This window comes from Schistocerca americana, chromosome X (assembly GCF_021461395.2).
Source record: "Schistocerca americana isolate TAMUIC-IGC-003095 chromosome X, iqSchAmer2.1, whole genome shotgun sequence".
Classification (NCBI taxonomy): domain Eukaryota; kingdom Metazoa; phylum Arthropoda; class Insecta; order Orthoptera; family Acrididae; genus Schistocerca; species Schistocerca americana.
This window is the reverse complement of record NC_060130.1, coordinates 1001040883-1001063464: the sequence shown is the minus strand read 5'-3', so window position 1 is coordinate 1001063464 and position 22582 is coordinate 1001040883. Positions and strand designations below refer to the sequence as shown.

General features: G+C 41.1%; 1 protein-coding gene and 1 non-coding gene across 3 annotated transcripts in view; both read right to left on the bottom strand.

Moving 5' to 3' along the window:
• LOC124554772 (ER degradation-enhancing alpha-mannosidase-like protein 1) overlaps nt 1–22582 on the bottom strand; it is a 206606-nt gene that overhangs the window by 32895 nt on the left and 151129 nt on the right. For both annotated transcript variants that reach the window (XM_047128419.1, XM_047128418.1), the window contains exon 7: nt 5755–5925. In XM_047128419.1, coding sequence (XP_046984375.1) covers nt 5755–5925 — 171 coding nt within the window. The remainder of the gene's footprint in view (nt 1–5754; nt 5926–22582) is intronic.
• Nucleotides 2897–2971, bottom strand: Trnat-ugu. Its single transcript has one exon. It is a non-coding gene; the product is annotated as a tRNA-Thr (tRNA).

Here is a 22582-nt window from a genome sequence, read left to right as displayed (position 1 = left end):
TTGTGTCTTTGGCAAACAGTTTGAAGGGCCATCACCTCTCAAAGTGTTCCAGGTAGAGATTTGCAATCCCTGGAGCCTATGTGCGTACCGTGGCCCTCCGTCCGTCTTAATAGAACACACTGTTGCAACTGAAGCGTGCAGTTGTCAATGCCTGTTCAAAAGGTTGAGGTAATGTCAAAACTTCTTAGCACATTATCTCATTGTAGCTTTATGTCCTTGACTACAGTGCTCCACAGGTGGTGCAAGAAGTGTTGCCAGATATTTGGCTGTCTGTAATTGTGTGAATTAATGGTGACAAGTATTGGCTGCAGAGGCCTGTTCCTTATTTATTTTGGGCAGTCCATACAGGCATGGTGTTGCTAGTGCCTTGGGATACAGCCACTTCTTCACTGCTTCTGGTTGTTATGCAAATGTTGTTACAAATGAGTCATTTTTTGGAAAATTTTTTTCCTCTTTTTAATATAGATTTTGTGTTGAGATCTTAATTTCTTACAACTTTTTAAAAAATAAATGAATGCTAGGCAGTCACAACTCCACAGAGCACGATTGCCTGTGCAGTTCATGGAGACTTGTGGGGCAGAACAACAATATCCATCTTCATGCTTAAGTTGACTGCTTTTGAGACATGAATGGCAGGAAATGATGCTGTATCCACACAAAAGGCACTTAATTGTGCTGAGCTAAGGACACAGATTCTCACTTCTAGTAATTCTGAAGAGCTGGTTAATACAAACGCATTTTCATTATTGACGCTCTTCATACTGTGCCTTACATGTACCAAACCATCCCCTTCCCACTCATCCTTTAACACTTATATTCACTAACATCAAGTCTCTGCAAGAAACGACACCCTGCTAGAGATTACAATGTCGTGCAATTCAATCCCAATTGGGTAACTGCCAAGCAGTTTTCATTTTTGATCTGCATTACTTAATGCAACCTAGATTCTCCGACCAGAAGCTTATCTTTTCTAAAACGCCGAACAGATTTCAGTGTACCTCCTACAATCCAAATCTTCCATATGTAAAATGGTGACAGCTTTTGTACAGGTCCCATCACCGTAAAAGATAAAGAAGAAAATTGTGATACATTAAGTTCCCTGTTACCAATCTGCATCCACTTACATGGTTTTGTTCCCACTGGGTAATTTGGAGCAGTTTTGTTGATCAGTGTTATTGGTACCAGATGGAGTTTTATATGTCTGGGACATGTGGCAGACTGAAACTAGCAGCTACAATGTCTTTACATCCTATGTCACAGACATAACAAAGATACACAACTGTGCTTTAACAAAAATTCTTTGTCAGCTTGTTAAAGTAACAACTTATGCTCTTCACATCGAAACACAGAACATAAAAGCTATGCTAAAATAAGAACATTTCACATTATTAGACATGTCACAAAAAATCACAACGTACATTAATAAAACTAAGTAATACACTGATCAGCCAGATCATTGCGACAGCAGCACCACCTGGTGAGGAATGACTGCTAGTCAGACAGACACACACACACACACACACACACACACACACACACACACACACACACACACACACACACACAGTGCGTGTAATATCAGTGAGCGTGCCGTCCATGTGTAGAATGGGGAAGGTGTGTGATCTATCTGACTATGACTGAGGGCAGATTGTGACGGCCCAGGGGCTCAGCACGAGAATTTCTGAAACTGCACGACTTGTTGGGTGTTCGAAGAGTGTTGTGGTGAGTGTCTTCAACACATGTGAAACCTAGTGAAAACCTGTCTAGATGTCATGGGGTTAGGCAGCCACCCCTCATTACAGATGTTCGGCATTGTATGCTGGGCAGACTGGTAAAACAGGACAGGCAGTGAACTGTGACAGAACTAAGATCAGACTAACACTGGGCAGAGTTTAAGTGTGTGTGAACACACTGTGCAGCGAACATTCCTAGCGATGGGCCTCCGCAGCCGACGAGCCACGAATGTGCCAATGTTAACACCACAACATCGGCAACTACGACTGAAATGGGCACACGACCATCAGTACTGGACATTGGCATGGTGGCAAAGCATTGCACAGTCTAATGAATCCTGATACCATCTTTATCATGCTAATGGAGGGCACAAATCCCTTCCAGATGAACACCTCCTCGACAGCTGTACTGCGGGACGGAGAGAAGATGACAGTGGCTTCATTACATTCTAAAGAAGATTCACGTGGGCATTCATGGGTCCATTGGAGCTTCTGCAAGGCACCTTGATGGCCAAGGAGTATCGTGCACAGGTTGCAGAAACTTACACCCCTTCATGACGATCACGTTTCCCTCTGGCAGTGGCATTTTTCAACAAGATAATGCACCAGTCACAAGACCAGGAGTGTGATGGAGTCATTTGAGGAATACAGTGGTGAGTTCCAATTGATGTGCTGGTCCTCCAACTTGTTAGGTCTGAATTCTATCAAACACATCTGGGCTGTGATTGAAAGTGGCATCAGAGCCCATCTACCCCCTCTCCGGAATTCGTGGGAAATAGGTGACTCGGGTGTGCAGACGTGGTACCAACTCCCTCCAGTGATCTATCAAGGCCTCACTGTTTCCATGCAACAATGCATTGCCAGTGTTATCCATGCCAAAGGTGGACAAACTGGCTATTAGGTAGGTATTCGTAATGTTCCGGCTGATCAGTGTATGTACTGAACAAACAGGACATATGAACTTAATGTGTACCTAACTCATCTACAAGAACTTCCATATAACATTATAATATATAGGAATGTAAATCTTGAAAGCTGTTGAAAGAACACCAATATACTACAACAGCAGTCCATAAATGAGGTAAAATAACATGATAATTAAATGGACACCCTAGCTGCAAACAGGCGTTTATGTACTTCATTGGGGACATGTTGAAAATGTGTGCCCCGACCGGGACTCGAACCCGGGATCTCCTGCTTACATGGCAGACGCTCTATCCATCTGAGCCACCGAGGGCACAGAGGATAGTGCGTCTGCAGGGACTTATCCCTTGCACGCTCCCCGTGGGATCCACATTCCCAACATGTCCACACCACTACATTCGTAGTAAGCAGGAGATCCTGGGTTCGAGTCCCGGTCGGGGCACACATTTTCAACATGTCCTCAATGAAGTACATAAACGCCTGTTTGCAGCTAGGGTGTCCATTTAATTATCATTTCATTTCTAGCAAAGCTGCATGGTCATCCACGGTAACTGTTCTTTCGGGAACAGATACTACCGTCATATATAGTAAAATAACATGGTGAGCAGCAACATTTGTCAACAATTATCTGCAGTAAATGTGTGAGGTAGAATTGCTCCTATGAACATTCATTATATGAAAGATAAAATAATACTAACAATTACCACAACATTCTGCAAATTACTGATGGAGAGGCGAAAAGGAAGGGGTGAAATATACAATGGGGGGCAGGACGGAGATGCAACCATATTCTTCATTAAAAGATGTAAGATATTTATCTAAAATTTACTGTATCATAAAATACTGGACTGATAAATCTGTCTGTTCACTGAAGGTAAGGTGGGCAGTGAGAAGGGGGGAGAAAGAATTACTCAAATAATTTTTTTGTTTGTTTGTAGGCACTTGTCTGCAATACTGATACATACTGAAAGCCTCATGACACAAAATCACAGCACACCACAACAGAAGTCAAAACAAAATGGCACAGTGAATTACTGCAGGATACTCCACTCTTCAATTGGCTGCACTGTAGTGTTTTACCTCTTCTACCAGTGTGCTACGGTATTGTGGCATTGAGATTTCAATGTGTACTAGAACAGAAGACATGCAGCTACAAACAAATATAAAATTAATTTCACTTTTCTCTCTTTTTGAGATGATAATCCCTTGTATATTGGCACAACATACTACATAAATGTTGTTCACTTGCTTGGCCAGTCTTTCGTATGTCTTGGATCTATGAATACCTTACAAATTCATTCCAATGAGACTAGTTGCACAGTGTTGCACACTGGTATTTATTTATTTATTTATTCGTGTCAGTAGGTATTTGGGATCCTAGGTATTCGGGATACGTAGTGTTCTCGTGATGTTTCTTCCCAGGTGATTTTGAGGCTCTAGCTGCCTGCCGGTTTTTAAGATGGAAAGTGCAAGTCTGTGGTTTTCCCTCACTCACTGTGCACACTGGTGACTTTGGTGAATATTATACTATTTCTGTGATCAGTTTCAGAACATGATGTTTTGAGAAGTTGATGTAATTTTATTCTTTTCATAAAAGTTGTTTCTGTAATGAACATTGATAAGCTCACACTTGTTTATTGTTTGTACTTGGGTTGATGACTGCTGACGGTCACAAGCAAACATCACCAACATATTCTCATATTTCAAGGGGAGGGGGGGGGGGGGGGGGGGGAGGGGGGAAGCACACTTTAAAGATATTGGCTCCAGAAATCAATCATGTGCGAAAATTTTGGCTGTAATTCTGATAGTACACATTTACAATCTACTGAAAGTGCAACTTTTAAACCTGAACATGCAATGGATGTTTGCCCCTCACTCCACCCCCACTGCAGCTGCCTAATGCCTGAGTGAGAAGTATTCTATAGTGGAGTGAATTACTGTTTTGACATTGGTAACATGCATTGTTCATTGTGTCAAAGTGCATGATTTCTAACCTGTAGCATGTGCCAGAGATCTCTTTGCTTTGAACATTTTTATGTTGTGATTCACAAACGTAATTTAAATGAATGAAATGAATTAATGTGTCATTAAATAGTAGCATCTCCTTCAAAATCCCGTGAATAGGAATACTCCAGTTGTCACTTCACCATAAAGTACTTTGGACTCAGGCATTAGGCAGCTACAATGGGGCAGAATGAGTGACAAATAACTGGAGCACACAAAAAATTATAAGTTGTACTTTCAGAAGGTCGTAACTGCATACTATCATAATTCCTTGTCAGAGTGTGAATATTTTGCCCAACTTATGCAACACTGTATTATTTCCTTGCTTTTCTTTGTCTTCCTGGGTACAGGTTTGTTTTCATTCTTCACAATGTTGTAGCTAAACCAGTACAAAATAGCCTTAAGGCAAATTGCAACAGTGGAATTTACACCTGTTTTTAACAGCAATTTGCTGAAATACCACATTAACTATGAGGAAGAGAGATTTTTGCTACCTCACAGCGTCCATCCTGGGACACAGCAAATGGCAGCCACCTCTTGGGGCTTACAAGTGTCTGAATCTGTGTTTGTTGTACAATGGGTTTTCCAAACTGGTGGCTGGTCAGCACTACCTGTCATTCATTAGCATGAACTCTGTGGATGCTTCAGAAACAGTTTAGTGTGACAGTGGAACATTGTGTGATAAAGAGAGCAAGGAACTTGAAGTAACTGCATGGTGTGTGAGTGGCAGATACCTTTTTACAAAACCCTCATTGACAAAGTGTGTGTAGGTTGGTGCAAATCAATGATTAGGGGGGCAACCTCTGGGGCATCTGCACAAACCCAGTTGTTTTAGGTTTGCTCAGATATGCAAGGCTTTGACCGAGGCAACATATTTTGTTTTCTGATCAGGTGAACAAAGTGGATTCTATCTACTCATTAAACTAAAGTACTTAGCATACATTTCATTTCAAAATAACAGATTTCTGTTTCTAGAGGCTTGAGTACATCTCTGCCTAGGTCACACTAGAAGCATGTATATCTGTTTGGATTATACAGTTACACAGCTATGTTCTTTGGAGACACAAGGTTAACAATTTTAACATGGATTTACCTGGTAGAGGAGGTATGTGGACTCAACTAATTCAGGTCGTAAAGGATAAAATGCCATATCAGCAGACATACGCTGCCAGTTCCATCGTTCTGGAAGAACGCCATATAATTTCCAAATGGCATAATACAATGCATGTGAACATATGGCTTCTTCCACATCACCATATAACACCTGGAAATCAAAAAACAAAAAGTCTCTGTTAAGACTGTTGTATACAGACACTTTCGGGTCAATGTAAATGGATTGAGACTATATCTAGTTACACAAAATTCTGTGCTTGCTGGTACACATAATTATAAATGTCATAATGGATTGTAGGCCTAGTTCATTTGCTTGTCTTACACCAGGTAAAGGCAGTAATATTATTTGATTATTTCATACAAAAGTAAGAAGCTTTCACATGTCCCTAGTATGCTGAGTCTTGTCATTTGTGGCATACTGACCTCTGACATAGTGCGCTATTTGTACAGTTCACTTGAAGAAGGAAAGGAGATTACGGAAGGAAATTGTTCATTTACTTTAAAAAAAAACTGTCTGGCATTTGCCTGAAGAAAATTACAGAAACGATGGAAAGCCTAACTCTACATGGCTGGACAGGGAAATAAACAGCCATCCTTCCAAATAAGAGTCCTGTATCTTTCCACTTAACCATCTCACTCAGTGGTTTGTGCTAGTTCTTTCTATCTGTATGTGTCTTGGATCACATTTACAATATCTCATTATGTCTTGGAACATGTCAATTGATTTACCCATCTCTGTAAGCTGCACACTGACTGCTTACATGACTGGCCTTCACTGTAATCTTAATCTACATTTAAATTTAGTAACTAGGTTTATTCAAAATTTAATTTGTGGAGTAAAAAAAAAAAAGTTGCTGAAAAAAAATTTGTTTCAAATGCTTTTGTAACTTTTTTCTCTACCTCTAAATTCACAAGGGAAGCTGTCAACTCTTTCTATGGCTGCATACTGCACTCTCCCCTACACAGAAGCAAGTTTAAGTTGTAAATAACGGACGCCAATTTTGTACTTCTGAAAGCCACCCTTATTTCAAATTGTGGCAGATCCTTAATAACTACCCACCCATGAGAGTAAATGTATTTTGGGGGTTGATTTTAGCACACACAGCAGAAAAATAAATGAAGTAAGAAAGAAAGAGAGAAAGAAGAGAGAAATTGCTTATGTGAGGTTTAAGGAAGTACACCTGGCATCACCCTTAGATACAAAGTAAAAATAGCAGATGTGGTCAAGTGTGGTTTTCGCAGCATATAAATCCACACAACAATTGATGGAAAAATTGTAAGTATGCTTTCACAGCCAAAATCAGCAAGGATGATATTGCATTGTACCGGATGGTTATAATTAAACTTTTCCTATTTAACACATTATAACACGGAAATTAATTACCATACGAGTAGCAAACTTGACAGCATTAATTTCAAGGATATGGGGATGAGAAATAATGCAGAATTTATTCAATTGAAACACTTAGTGTGTTGCTACAGTACATCATACCATTACATACTGGTACCATTACTGCTACAAAAGAGGCTCAATATGGCGCCCATCAGTGTCCAGAAGGGTCTGAAAGCCCAGGATTGCATTCTCCACAGCAGAACAAAGCATGTCCATAGGCATGCTGGCTACCTCTCTTGATATGGTGCACTTCAGATAAGCATATGTGCAAATGTACCTCTGGTAAACCTTGTCCTTCAGGTAGCCCCAGAACCAGAAATCACAGGGAGTGAGATCAGGTGACTGTGGCAGCCAAGCATTTGGAAACGGTTGGCTGATGATTCTATCATTTCCAAATATGTTTCAAAGAAACAGGTGAACCTCATGAGCAATGTGCGGTGGGGCCCCATCCTGCATGAAAACAACAGAGTTCAATGCGTCTCTCTTGTAGGGTGGGTATGACATGCTGGCGAAGCATATGGTAGTAACGTTACGAGTCACATTGCACATCACTGATCATTTAGCACCAACCTGTTCAAAAAAGACTGGGTTAATGATGAAAGTAGCCATGAAGCCACACCGTATGGTGACATGTTCACCATACAGAGGAACTTCATGCACAGTGACTGGAGATGAAGATCCCCACATTCGGCAATTCTGTGTGTTCACCTCACCCATCAGAGAAAAATAAGACCCATCTGTCTACAGGATGGTCCAGGGCCAGCCCTTGTCAACTCCAAACCTTGCGAGAAAGTGGAGAGCAAAGTCAGCATGTCGTCGTGCATCCTGTGGTGCATGCTGCTGTACAATATGGATCTTGTACGGATACCATTTGAGAATGGTTCAAAGCACCTTCCGTACAGTGGACCACGGGATGCTCAACTGTCACGACACAGCACGTGCACTGCCTGATGATCGGGAATTGTGCACAGCATCATCCGCCATAGCACCAGCGATTTCATCAACCACATGTGGTGCAACTGGTCGTTGGCCTCTTCCTGGAGTGAAACCTAATTCTCCAGTTGATTCAAACTTCATCACGCTCCACACAGCATGTGGAGAAAGAGGACCCTTCTGTAATCCTTTCAGCTGGCGACATTCTGTAGATGCAGCTGCAGCATCACTGTTGTTTGATAACAGAGCTTCACCAATAATGCCCTGCTCCTTTTGTCCTACCTCACGTTGACACGTCAACAAGTGCACTGCAACTGGTCAGTTGTGTGAGACTATGAATCACCATGACTTATCACGGTACCTGGGGGCCATAGTTCCCCAGTGAAATATATTTCTAAATCCTCACATTTGTTCTCTAGCCATTCCTACTCACCATTTTGCACTACCTGTCAACTCCATTTTTTAAATATTTGTATTCCCTTATGCCTGTTTTATTTTTAAAGTTTCTCCTTTCATCAATTAAATTAAGTATCTCTGTATTAAATAATTTCATCAATTTCTCTTGTGTTATCTAAGGATTTCCACTAGGCTTTGTCTTTTTATCTATCTGATCCTCTGCTGCCTTCATTATTTCAACTCTTAAAGCTACCCAGTCATCATTTATTGTATTCCTTTCCCCTGCTCTAGTCAACTGATGCCTAATGCTTCCTCTGAAACTCTCAACAACGTCTGGTTCTTTCAACTTATCCAGATCTTATGTCCTTAATTTCCTACCTTTTTCTCAACTTCTTCAGTTTAAATCTACAGTTCATATAAAAAAAGTGGCCAAATTCCAAATCAGACCCTCGAAGTGTCATACAATTTAAAATCTGGTTCCTAAATATCTGTTGTATGATTACATAATCAATCTGAAACCTTTCAGTGTCTCCAGGTCTCTTCCACATATACAATCCTCGATTCTTAAACCCAGTGTTAATGATGATTAAATTATGCTCTGTGCAAAATTCTACCAGGTGGCTTCCTCTTTCATTTCTTTTCCCCAGTCCACATTCACCTACTATTTTTCCATCTCTTCCTTTTCCTCCTATCTAATGCCAGTCCTATAACACAATTAAAATTTTGTCTCTCTAAACTAGCTGGATAATTTCTTTTATCTCATCATATATTTTCTCAATTTCTTCATCATCTGTGGAGCTAGCTGGCATATAAACTTTTACTACTGTGGTAGGCATGGGTTTAATGCCTATCTGTGCTATGATAATGCATTCACTGTGCCGTTCATAGTAGCTTACCTGCATTCCTATTTTCTTATTCATTATTAAACCCACTCCTGCATTACCACTATCTGACTTCATATTTATAGCCCTGTATTCACCTGACTGGAAGTCCTGTTCCTCCTGCCACTAAACTTCACTAATTCCCACTACATCTAACTTCAACCCATGTACTTTCCTTTTTAAATTTTCTAACCTACCTGCTCGATTTAGGGATCAACATTCGATGTTCAAATCTGTCAACTGTCAGTTTATTTTCTTCTGATGACGACATCCTCCTGAGTAGTCCCTGCCCAGAGATCTGAAGGGGGGCTATTTTACCTTCAGAATATTTTACCCAAGGGGATGCCATTATCATTTGGTCATACAGTAGTAGAGCTGCATGCCCTCAGGAAAAATTATGGCTATATCTTCCCCTTGCTTTCAGCTGTTCACAGTACCAGCATAGCAAGGCCATTTTGGTTGATATTACATGACCAGATCAGTCAAATGACCAGACTGTTGCCCCACAATTACTGAAAAGACTGCTGCCCCTCTTCAGGAACCATATGTTTGCTATCTATTGCTGAGGCACACAAGCCACCCCACTGATAAGGTCCACAGCTCATGGGGAAGCATATTACATTACTGAATGAAAATGTTAAAAATATGCCAACTTATTGATTTCTTTCTTCCAAACTAACTGGAAACTACAAAGGTCATTCTTCCTTTGGAAGAAAGTTGTGTTTTAAGAGTGAACGATTAGTGTAAATGACAGTGACAAATGATCATAGTGTGGGCGTGTAATTTTTTTGTCATTTATGATCCAAGAGAGACTTGAGGCCTATATCCTGAGCCAGCACAGAGTCTATACCTTTGGAAGACTATTATGGAGTCTGCCTGGCATAATATCTCCACATCAAACAACCGATATATGTCACTCGTGACACGTGTCTTGAATTCACATAACAATGTCATGATGGTTGAGATTTAAACTTGGATACTGGCACACAATGTGGCTATGAGAAACTGAACACTATCACTTTTTCCTCTTCTGGGCAGCCATCTAGTGGAAACACAGCTAACAGCAATGGCATTTTAATAAGTTCTCTCCAGCTTTAGCACTATCACATTACTGTGCATTAGCAACCCTGGATACAGACGTGTGTGAATGGACAGTATGAAACTATCACCGTTCTAATGAACCATAACAAAAACACTTTACAGTACACAGTGAGTTATAAGGTCAGATCTTGTGAGATACAATGTTCATTCCATACAACCATAATGAGATCAAGGATGTGAATATGTCATAAAAACAAAAATACATAATTAATATTTACAAAAAAACTAATATAGTAACATTTCTTCCACATACATTGAGACGTTGGTCAAAGGTGTAGGTGTGTGTGTGTGTGTGTGGGGGGGGGGGGGGGGGGGGCAATCTTTTTAAATACATTTATTTGTTTACATGTTATTAAAAAGGCTATTGCAGTCAACCATGTTCAATAACAAGAACAATTTGAAAGGCTGACTTACATAGATCGCATTACTGAAGCTGTGCCAAAGTCATGTGTTACATAGTGTTTATGTGAGACATAGTTAATAATACCTACATCAGTTGGTTCTGCTAAGAAATTCATCAATGAAGTGGAAGGAGTATGCCACCAATAAATACATTATGCTTCTTTTAAAATGTCCTTTATTAGTAGCTAAAACATTTTACGGTTGCTGGAAACTCATTCAAAATGTGTGTTCCTGAATAATGAACACTGTTCAGAACAAAGTCAGGACTTCCTGTGTTTGTGAAGACTGATGGTCTTGCCTGCACTGATTCCGTGAACTGGGCAGTTGGTCTGAATGAGGGATAACTACTTATGACTGACTTTAAGGAATTAATACACCAAGTCATATTAATCAATATAATCATTTTTTAAAAGTTGGATTCTGAAACACTTCTCGAATTTTTACCACACACAATTTGCATTAGATTTTTCTGGCCCCGGATAACTTCAAATCTGCTTTAGATGTTACCCCAAAATGGAATGAAAATAAGCAAAGTATGTCAGCTTTTGTTTTTAATTTTTACATCACCTAATTCGTACAACATTCATAGTACAAACAAATACAGTCTATAGTCTCTCTCTCTCTCTCTCTCTCTCTCTCTCTCTCTCTCTCAGAGAGAGAGAGAGAGAGAGAGAGAGAGAGAGAGAGAGAGAGAGAGAGAGAGTTATGGGTGCTCAATGGTGAGGTTATCAACACCCTTAAAAAAATCTGTAGAAACAAATTTAATTAAAACCTCGAAAATGTTATAAAATAAATAACAGTAAACTTTAAATAAAATTGCACACACACTCTTCCAACCTCACTCACTACCACCCATGCAGTCACATTATCTCATACCCCTTATTGTATATATATATATATATATATATATACACACACACACACACACACACACACACACACACACACACACACACATATACAAAGATGATGAGACTTACCAAACAAAAGCGCTGGCAGGTCGAGAGACACACAAACATACACACAAAATTCTAGCTTTCGCAACCAACGGTTGCTTCGTCAGGAAAGAGGGAAGGAGAGGGAAAGACGAAAGGATGTGGGTTTTAAGGGAGAGGGTAAGGAGTCATTCCAATCCCGGGAGCGGAAAGACTTACCTTAGGGGGAAAAAAGGACGGGTATACACTCGCACACACACACATATCCATCCGCACATACGCAGACACAAGCAGACATTTGTAAAGGCCTTGTGTCTGTGTATGTGCGGATGGATATGTGTGTGAGTGTGTGCGTGAGTGTATACCCGTCCTTTTTTCCCCCTAAAGTAAGTCTTTCCGCTCCCGGGATTGGAATGACTCCTTACCCTCTCCCTTAAAACCCACATCCTTTCGTCTTTCCCTCTCCTTCCCTCTTTCCTGACGAAGTAACCGTTGGTTGCGAAAGCTAGAATTTTGTGTGTATGTTTGTGTGTCTCTCGACCTGCCAGCGCTTTTGTTTGGTAAGTCTCATCATCTTTGTTTTTAGATATATTTTTCCCACGTGGAATGTTTCCCTCTATTATATACGAGGGCCGTTCAGAAAGTAACCTCTGGTTGATTTAAAAAAATACACCAAGTTAAATAAAAATATTTTAATATATACATCTTACAACTACATCTTTGCACTATTTTTCTACATAGTCTCCATAGCGATTGAGGCACTTATCGTATCTCTTCACAAGCTTTGAAATTCCTTCTGCATAAAAATCACCCGCTTGTGCCTGGAGCCAGCCTGTGACCGCATCTTTGAGCTCTTCGTCGTCATCAAACCGCTGTGACCCGAGCCATTTCTTCAAATGCATGAAGAGGTGATAATCACTTGGCACCAGGTCTGGGCTGTAAGGTGGATGGTTGATAACGTCCCACTTGAAGGACTCAAGAAGGGCCGTTGTTCTGCGAGCAGAGTGAGGACGGGCGTTATCGTGCAAAAAAACGATACCGGAAGTCAGCATACCACGGTGTTTGTTCTGTATAGCCCGTCGTAACTTTTTTATTGTTTCACAGTACACGTCTTTATTAATGGTCGTACCACGTTCCATGAATTCAACCAACAACACCCCTTTGGCATCCCAAAACACCGTTGCCATCAGTTTTCTGGCAGAAAAATCTTGCGAGGCTTTTCTTGGTTTGGTAGGCGAATTTGAATGTGCCCACATCTTTGATTGTTCTTTTGTCTCAGGGTTCACGTACTTAATCCAGGTTTCGTCACCGGTCATGATTCTGTTTAACAATGGTTCTCCTTCGTCCTCATAACGTGACAGAAAGTCTAATGCAGAGGCCATTCTTTGAGTTTTGTGGTGGTCGGTAAGAATTTTGGGCACCCATCGTGCACAGAACTTACGGTAACCCAATCTTGCTGTCACTATCTCGTACAAGAGAGTCTTAGAAATCTGTGGAAAACCAGTAGACAACTCCGACATTGAGAAACGTCGATTTTCACGAACTTTTGCATCAACTGTCTGAACGAGTTCGTCAGTCACCAATGATGGTCTACCACTCCTCTCTTCATCATGAACGTTTTCTCGTCCACTTTTAAATAAACGTACCCATCCACGGACAACTCCTTCACTCATAACTCTTGGTCCGTACACGGCACAAAGCTCACGATGAATAGCTGCTGCAGAATATCCTTTGGCTGTAAAAAACCTTATGACAGCACGCACTTCACATTTGGCAGGGTTTTCTATTGCAGCACACATTTCACACTGCCACAAAAACTAAACTAGCCCAGGTACGACGTTCACTCGACCACGGCTTGATGCTGACTGACCTGTTGAGTGCGTGAATGCACAGATGGCGTCGCTACTCCCCCAACAACCCGCACTGTGACCAATCGGAGGTTACTTTCTGAACCGCCCTCGTATATAACCATGGATGATCCAGTCACCCTGGTAACACACTAAAAACTTCTCCCTAAAATTTTAAAGAATATGTTGGTCATTTCACAGAACCATAAATGATTATGATTATGGGTTCAAAGGGACTGAACAGTATTTTAACAGTCTCTCGTTTGACTAGAAATTCAAATAATATAAGAAAAGGAGAACTGTCAGCTCCAGTGTCTGTGATCTTGTGCCCATGGTTGAAGTTATGCATGAAAGTAGTTTAAGTCAGATAGTTAGAAGTGGGATAAAATCCAGGCATCTGCAAACTGTAGTCGGTTGCTGAAGGATACACCAAGATTGGTCATCCTCATAGTCAGTACAACTAAAATGGTGTGAGAAAATGAAGACTAACAACCAGACAGTTAATTAGCTCAAAAAGTACGATAAATAAAATATGTGCATAAAAATCTAAAACTGCATTGCAGTGCAGTGGGGAAAGTAGCTTGGGACCACTATGGACACACACCAAAGCAAGAGGTACAAGCCAACGTCATTCCCCGACACAAAAAGTTGAGGTGCATTAAATTTTGTTATGAAATCTACTTTCTCTCACAAAATGCACGACTTCAGTAGCTGTGATCATTCACAAGTATTTTGGTTAGGGAAGTAGACAGGTTGATGACTCATCTCAGGCCAACCAGCAGGGCACACACTGTGAGAATATGAGCTGTTCCGACACAGCTACATCAGGGAGGGGGGATTGTTCTTGACATAAAAGGAACTTGGAGGAAAGTTTGATGTGGCTCATACATTGTCATCACAGTGAGATGGCATCCTTCCAAGAGGCTTGGAGAGGAGTAGGCCACACCTTGCTGGTCCCAATTTAATGTCCTAGTTGCAGTCGTAGGTCTGTGCCTCATACTCTGAGTTCAAGTTCATCTCCTGTGGTTGCTTCTTTAGCTAACTTGTCAGTAGTTCATTTCCCGAAATACCCATGTAGTTTGATGTCCAAATGAATGTTATGGTGGTTCCAGAGCTGTAGAGATAAACTAGCAGGTCTTGGATGTTAGCAACCAGAAAGTTTCTGGGTAGTGTGACATACCAAGTTGGGATCTTTCTACTTCCTCTCTTGTATTGCCATCTGCCTCCTTAAATTCATTTTATTTTCATTTTTGCCTGATTACCATTAACATGAATGAGTATAATCTGCATTTCCATAAAAGAAAAATGTGGCCCTCAGTTTTAAAGAATATAACACCAGGTCTAATTTTGTGTATGTAATTAATTTCCTAATTTATTATTTTACTACAAATCATTACAGGGGAAATCAGTAATTATTTCATGACAGATTATTGTTGAGTTATAAAGAAACATAAATTCTGTTTTAGTTACAGACATTTGGAAGAAGAACTACTAGGATTCTTGAAGTATTTATTTGGCTCTATTAGCAAAGCCAGCCCTTAATTCCAAAATAATTACCAGGTTGTAAAAAAAAATTGTATAACTGTATCTGTTAATTTCAATATTTAAACAAATAATTTAGCCTATCCTTTCTGTTAGAAGGAACTGTTGAAAAGAAGGAATTTTTCGATGTATTCAGTTAATTCAATGAGTTACGTTTTAATAGTAATTTCTGTAACTTAAAACATCTAACAATGTGTAGTTTCAGTGCCTATTATTGTGAGGATATATAGACGCCCGATTTTTGGACCCAAGACAGTCAGTCCATGGCCGAACAACAACTTAACAGTGGAATAAGTTTAACACAAATAGGCCATGTGTTAGAACAATTAATGACAATGTCTGTCTAATTTATTTGAGTGTCCCACGTACCACATTATTCAGCAAAAACTGTGAACTGTGTGGTTAGGTTTTTACTGCTCATAGATGTTCAACAGCAAACTATTGTAGCAGTATGCTGATGTTGCCTGCAACCTATTAACGAGGCTTATCAACATTTGCCAATAGTGAACTGGCCATATAATTGTGTAATATTGGGGGATTGTGAACAGTGAAAGTAAATAAATGCAATTGTGCAACTGTCAGCTACATCATTTACAGTTGTCAGTCTTTAACTTCCACTCCCCCCCCCCCCAGTTTTTCAGCTAGTATAACAATGTAGTATGTCAACACCAAGGACTATCAACGAAGAAATAAAGCAGTCTAACATTGCAGTAGCACTGAGAGGTGTCTTGTAAGCAGTTCACAGAGCTTCTGCAAACCAAGAAGCTATTTGTTGCATGAATTTTAATGTATTGCAGAGCCCACAATATGGCAACCAACTCTGCAGTGTGTACATGGCATGCAATCAGCAGAGAATACTTTTTGTATCCCCTTTGTGTGTGCAAAAGCATAACCAACCATGTCGTCCACTTTTGACCCATCTGTCTCGGTGCATCTTGAATTGGGGTACTTTTGCCAACTGAACAGAATAAGCACCTGAGAAAGGCGGAGTCAGGATTTTTCTTAGAGCCATGGAAGAGGTCCATTCAAATCACAGGACTGAGTACACACCACTGGGGAGGGGTGGGGGTTGTGAGGTAATGGTCGAGTTGGGGCGCCCTGAAAATATTCTAAGTTCAGAGTTGGCATGGCTGTGCGGGGGCCTTTCGGCAGGCCGAGCTTGTCGGTGGCCACGTTGTGCTGGACATTGGCCGGTGGAAGAAGGGTAACCCCAGCGCATAGTCCAGGCCGACCGCGTGGCTGGGAACTCCACACTGACGCTGTGCTTTGTGTTGATGAAGGAGAGGCCAAAGATGGCGGACTTTGTGAAACCATAATAGCAGACATTTCACAGCACATGTAGAATTTAATAATAGCCAGAGGAATCATGATACCTTAAAAAGAAACATGTACATTACCATTATTTGTATGACAATTCTGATGGTGTAATCAGATTTTCAATATCTTTATTAGCTTAAAAGTTTAGTATCTGACTGTAAATTATACAAGTACACCCAGCAATGGATTTCCAAAATCTAAATGGTTGATCCAATTTTGTTGATCGACATGTCTTTAGAAAGCTGTTAGTGTAAACCTAAATTGGTATTAATTACAGGCATGTAACTTGAATAGTCATCATCATCATCATCATCATCATTTATTGCCTTATCGGGCCTTTAAGGCCTACAGCAAGAAGAACAAAAGGAAAAGTAAAGACAAAAAGACTTACAAAAGTACTCTATACAGTAGTAAAAGTTACATATGTACATTACAGCTTAAAGAAAAACGAAAAAATAAACAGGGCATTCAATCAAAGGTTTAAAAGGCAAGAGGGATACATTACAGAAACAAAAAAACAAAAAAAAAAAAAAAAAACACACACGCAGTGTCTGTCAATTACACGAGAGGAGGGAGCTGTTGCAGATGGCAGTCCATCTCATCCGGTCGTTGGCGTCCTCCTCCACGGCTGCTGGTTCCACTTCTTTCAGGATCGTTGTTATCCTATCCTTCCATCGAGTTCTTGGGCGTCCTCTAGGGCGTTTTCCTGTGGGTTGAGAGTGGAGGACTCTGTTTGGAAGGGATCCGTCTGCCCGTAGGATGTGGCCAAACCATTGGAGTCTCTTCTGCGCCAATATTCGTCCAATGTGTGGCTTTCCATACCGCTGGTATAAATCTTCTTTTTTTCTTCGTTCCCATTTACCTTCCATGGCATTGTAGATGGGTCCATATATCTTCCGAAGTACCTTCCTTTCAAATGCACATATTGCTTCTTCTGCTGTTGCTGATGTTGCCCAAGTTTCACAGCCGTATAAAAGTACTGGTCTCACCAGTGTCGTGTATAGGTGGATCTTGTTCTTCTGCGATATCAGCCGAGATCTGAAAAGATTGTTCAGGCTAAAGAACATGCGATTAGCATTTGTTATACGTTGCTGTACTTCTTTCGTTACTTCGCTTCTATTTGTTAGTATGGAGCCCAGGTACTTGAACTCTTCAACTCGTTCGAAGGTATGCCTGTCGACATCATTGGAAGGAGGGAGATCTCGGCGGCGTGATACAACAAGATATTTAGTTTTTTCCTCGTTCACCACCAGCCCAATTTTCTCTGCATTGTGGAGGAATCGGGAAGTATCCCTGCGTACTTGCTCTAGAGTGTCGCCAAGGATCACAACATCATCAGCAAATGCCAAGATTGTGTCTGCTCCCACCATCTCCATCTCTCTGGTTCGACAAGTGTCACGGCTTACTTTTTCCAGGGCCAAATTGAATAATATTGGCGCCAATGGATCTCCTTGTCTCAATCCATTTTGTATACTGAATGATGGTGATAGTTGATTACCAAACCGCACTTGGGCCGTAGACTGAGAGTAGCAAGCAGCAATTAAGCGGATGTATTTTGATAGGATGCCAAGTTCCTCTAACGTTTCCCATAACGTGGCGCGGTCAATGCTGTCATAAGCTTGTCGAAAATCGATGAAGATGAGGTGTAGATCCTTATTGAATTCGTAGAATTAACTTGAATAGTACATGAGTTATTGGAGGTCAAGTGGCTGATTATTATCAATTGCTTCAGGCCAAAAGTACTCCTCAGTTACACGAAAAAACAGTAGCAGCAAGCTTATAAATACATTTATTCATCTATGTCTTTGTTTATATCCGATATATACTACTCGTGAAGAAATTGGTTAATATTTACTTTGTTTTAGAAAGCACAGACATTATGCTACTGGTTTACCCTTTGTTTCCATTCCTTTGATATATGTTTATTTGATTTGTTTATGTATTTAATAATGTGAGTTAGAGCATGTTTATGGTCCAGCCGTAGGAATATTTATTTAATTTCAAGTTATTTAAATGTAAATCCAATATTTCGTACGTGTTTCCATATGTTTGCGAGTGAGCGTTGGCTTGGAGACATGGCAGGAGCGCTGTAGCCAATCACAGTGCTCGTTACTATGGTAGGCGACTCCAGTGAATGGAGAGACTGGATGGTAGTGGGGGATGGTGGGGGGGGCACCGGGTCACGGAGAGGCAGAGAAGTGCTGGACAGGAAGCAGCGACGGTCGGTCGCAGGAACTACGTGGAGAGTGGAACAGTTTGCGCGTGGTCGCGGGAGAAAGAAATATTACGTAGTGCCAACTTGTCCACTTGTGAGATTTCTGTGGCTTCTGCAGTGAAGACGTTGTATGCGTTTAGAAGTGAATATCTTGCGAGCTATGTTGTTGTTCATAACTAATTACGTGAAGTAGGAATCTATTGTTTCACTGTTATTCAACTTAGATTTTATTTAATTGCTGCACCATCGACACCAATAAGTGTTTTGCAGTAATAAACGGCATTCTAAAAGGTACTTCTGCTATCGTACTCATCATTTAAAGTCATTAATAATAGTACCTGCTGGTTTTATTTAATTGCAATCTTTCATTTGAAAATTTTTATGTCACATTCAAAATTCACAATTGACGAGTGACAGGAATCTTCAACCATTCGATTCATGTGTATATTCATATTGTATACTGTAGACTCAGCAGTATTTGGCTTGTAATGTGGCAACTATGTATCCCAACCCCTAGACAATGAAACCAGCCAAAACATTCAATATTTCAACTCTGAGTCAGAGGGTACGTAGTTGAGGGCCACACAATTTTTTAATTTATAGCCTGCAGGGTGTATTATATGTATACACGTAAAAGGGAGCAGCTGGAGGTCCTTGCACAGAGCGTCCAGTCATGCACATGCTGGTCTGCCCATTTTTAGGTGGTTTGTAAACAGTCTGAACTGTTGACTGTGGAACAGAGTTGACTGACATGGATTGGTTATGCATCTGGGATACATCTGGTAACCATGTTAACTTACTGGTAAAAAAAAAAAGGCCTAAAAATGGAAAGTTACAACTTAAAGTAACTGGTTACTAAGGTAATGCTTTGGGTGAGGATGCACAGTGCTGATTTAACAAAAGTGCACGACGTGAGTTTTCGTGAGAGAAAATATATATCCATTTCATCACCCAGTTATGTACTTTCTGTACGGACCCCTGAAGTTGGCTTCTCAGCAGTGCACTATGACAGGGCTATAACACAGGTGGAGATCATCCAAATACAGTGACAGTGAGTTTGTGGGTCTCACTGCAGTCATGATACGATTGATTGTGATGGTAAAGAGGGTCACACTCAGAACCGGTCCATGAGGAATCTATGTTTCATGTACATATTGGCTGCTGAGGGCTGAACCTATCTGGGCACGGAACAGTTGGAGGGGTAGGAAATTCTGAATAAAAATGGGTAAGTAACCACAAAAACCCCACTCATGCAAAGCAGACAGGATGTGATGTCGTCAGGCAATATTTTACCCCTTTTGCTGTCCAAAAAACCCGCAAATCAGGTGTTGACTGTGTGCAAAAGCAATGCGCACTGCAGATTCCAGGTGAATTACTTGGTCTGTGGTGGATCAGAGTGCCTGAAACATACTTTTAATTGTGTTAAATGTCCTTTGGCTTCCCGGCACCAAAACAGTCATAGGTTGAGAATTTTTCCAAATAATTTATAGAGCCTGTTCATTAGAGAGACTGGTCAATAACTAGTCAAAACAAAGGGTCTTTTCCCTGTTTTGAGAAAGGAATAATAATACCCTCCCACCAGTGACAGGAAAACTCCCTTTCCTACCAAATAAATTTGGAAGACCTGAGGACATGTTTTATGCTGTTGTTGCTAAGGTGTTTAAGCATTTGATTGTGGATTTTATCAGATCCAGTGATTCTGCCCCAACGCTCTGCTAAAGCACTGTGGAACTCCCATACACTAAATGGAAGGATAAGTAGTTTCGCTTAGCCTGGCATTCTGGATCAGGAAATTGGGATGGTAGTTACTGCATGGGGACACTTTGGCAAAGTGTACTGCGAGACATTCAACAACAACTGTGGGATAAGTACAGATGTTGCCATTCTTTGAGATGCCAAGAACTACTACGGATGACGCGTGGCCTCAAATGCGACAGAGTTTAGTCCATGCTCAAGACAATTTGGTGTGGGCTCTCTTAGATGATATATACTGCTCCCAACACTCCTGCATTCTTTTTTTTAATTAAATGCCTTGCCTTCATCCGAAGTCTCTTGAATGCTGTTAAATGTTCCACAAAAGGATAGTGTTTCTGTCATTAAAGTGCCCTTCAATGTTCTCTCACAGAATGGAGCAGCAGGATTCAGTTCAACTTCAGATTTACCTTCTTGTCCTTGTGAGATTTCCGTTTCTGAGGATTTTCCTGTCTTCAGTTCTGGGACAGAAGAGGATCCTTTTTTTTTTTCTACAACACAAAGACTGTGGCTCTTTCCACCAATGGCTGGTGGTAGGCTGCTAGTCTGCTTCATCCTGGGAGGGAGGTACCTTGGCAGGTATCCTCTTCTTTGGTGATGCAGGAGGAGGACAAGCCATCTCTGGCTACATTGGCGGGTTTCTTTACCACTGGTGCTGCAGGTTTGGGGGTCAAGGGAGCTGATGCCTCCTCTCCTGACTGAAAAACGGGCACTGACATGTAGCTATAGCAAGGAGTTAATGTCCGAGATCTCTTCATCATACTGAAAGTGGATTTTTACACAATATTTGCCAGTATGATGATGTATCAATTGTGTGGAGTTGTTTAAACTTTTTCTTAGCACCTTGATAAGCCAGATGGTCATGTGTTTCATATTCCTGGATTTTCTTCTCCCTCTTGAAACTGTACACATTGGCAAATGAGGAGGGTGGTGTTTTGTGTAGTTTACACATGTAGGGAGTTTGCAAAGTCTGTCCTTACATGTTGTCCTTCCATATACCCCAAAAGTAGTCTCATCAGTGCAACTGGAGGACATGTGCCTGTAACTCGGCACCTATACTGTCTCATACGAGGAGGAAAATATGGTTTGACATCACGCCTATAAACCACGACTCAAGTTTCCTAGGTAAAACATTTCAATTGACCGCTAGGTTAAAAGCTACAGTGTCCATTGCTTATCCTTAGGTCCTCTCTGAATGTGACAAACAAAATTTACTCTGCACTGCTCCCAGTTAGCACACAGTTCTCCATTTGTTTGTAGTGTTAGGTCCTAATGGAAGATCATGCATTCAATCCCGCTGAGTTTGTTATGACTAGAGTTGGTAACTGGTACATCTGCAAGCTTGACGGAGACCTGAAGAGCCTGTGATTGTTTTGTTCAACAGAGATTCATTTCTCATTTTCTCGACTGCAGCAAATCTCCCAGCCTATCTCAATACTTTTAATGAAAGCCAGTGTCTTTATTGATTCTCCATCAGTTCTGGAGCAACCAAGAACTGGGCAGACTGTCCACCTTCATTTCTCCTTGCCTGAATCTTATCCCATTGCATGACCAAAGACAGAAACACTATGGCATTTTAAGCCTTTTAAATGATATCTTGTTTTCCATCTGCTGAGATGGTCATATTGGCATGGCCACTGGCATGGGTTAGTTTGATCTGTTTCATTACAGATTATCTGCCCTGTTAGCACCCACTCCAATCCCAAGTTCTCCCCATAGGTACCACACTGCCACAGCACAGGCTACCTGGCATTGTGATGTGGTGGTCAGGTGAAGATGCCCAGCCTCAACATAGAACACCTGATGGTCTCTGTGCCCTATGACAACCCAGTCAGTCCACACTGGATGCTGGTCAAACACGTGAGTAGATGGGCTTGTATGCAGGATGGGCACGCTGCATGGGATGGAGGTGGTTTAACAGGGTGTGATGCCTGCAACCATGCAGGATTCCAGCCCAACTGACCCCACTGACAAGGGTAGACTGAAATCACAAGGATGCCTTGCAAGGCATGCTTGAGTTTTGAAGGTGTGATCCAGCCACTCAGCCTCTTATGTTCGAGGCACAGTGAAAGGAGGCACTGGTCGGATGGTCAA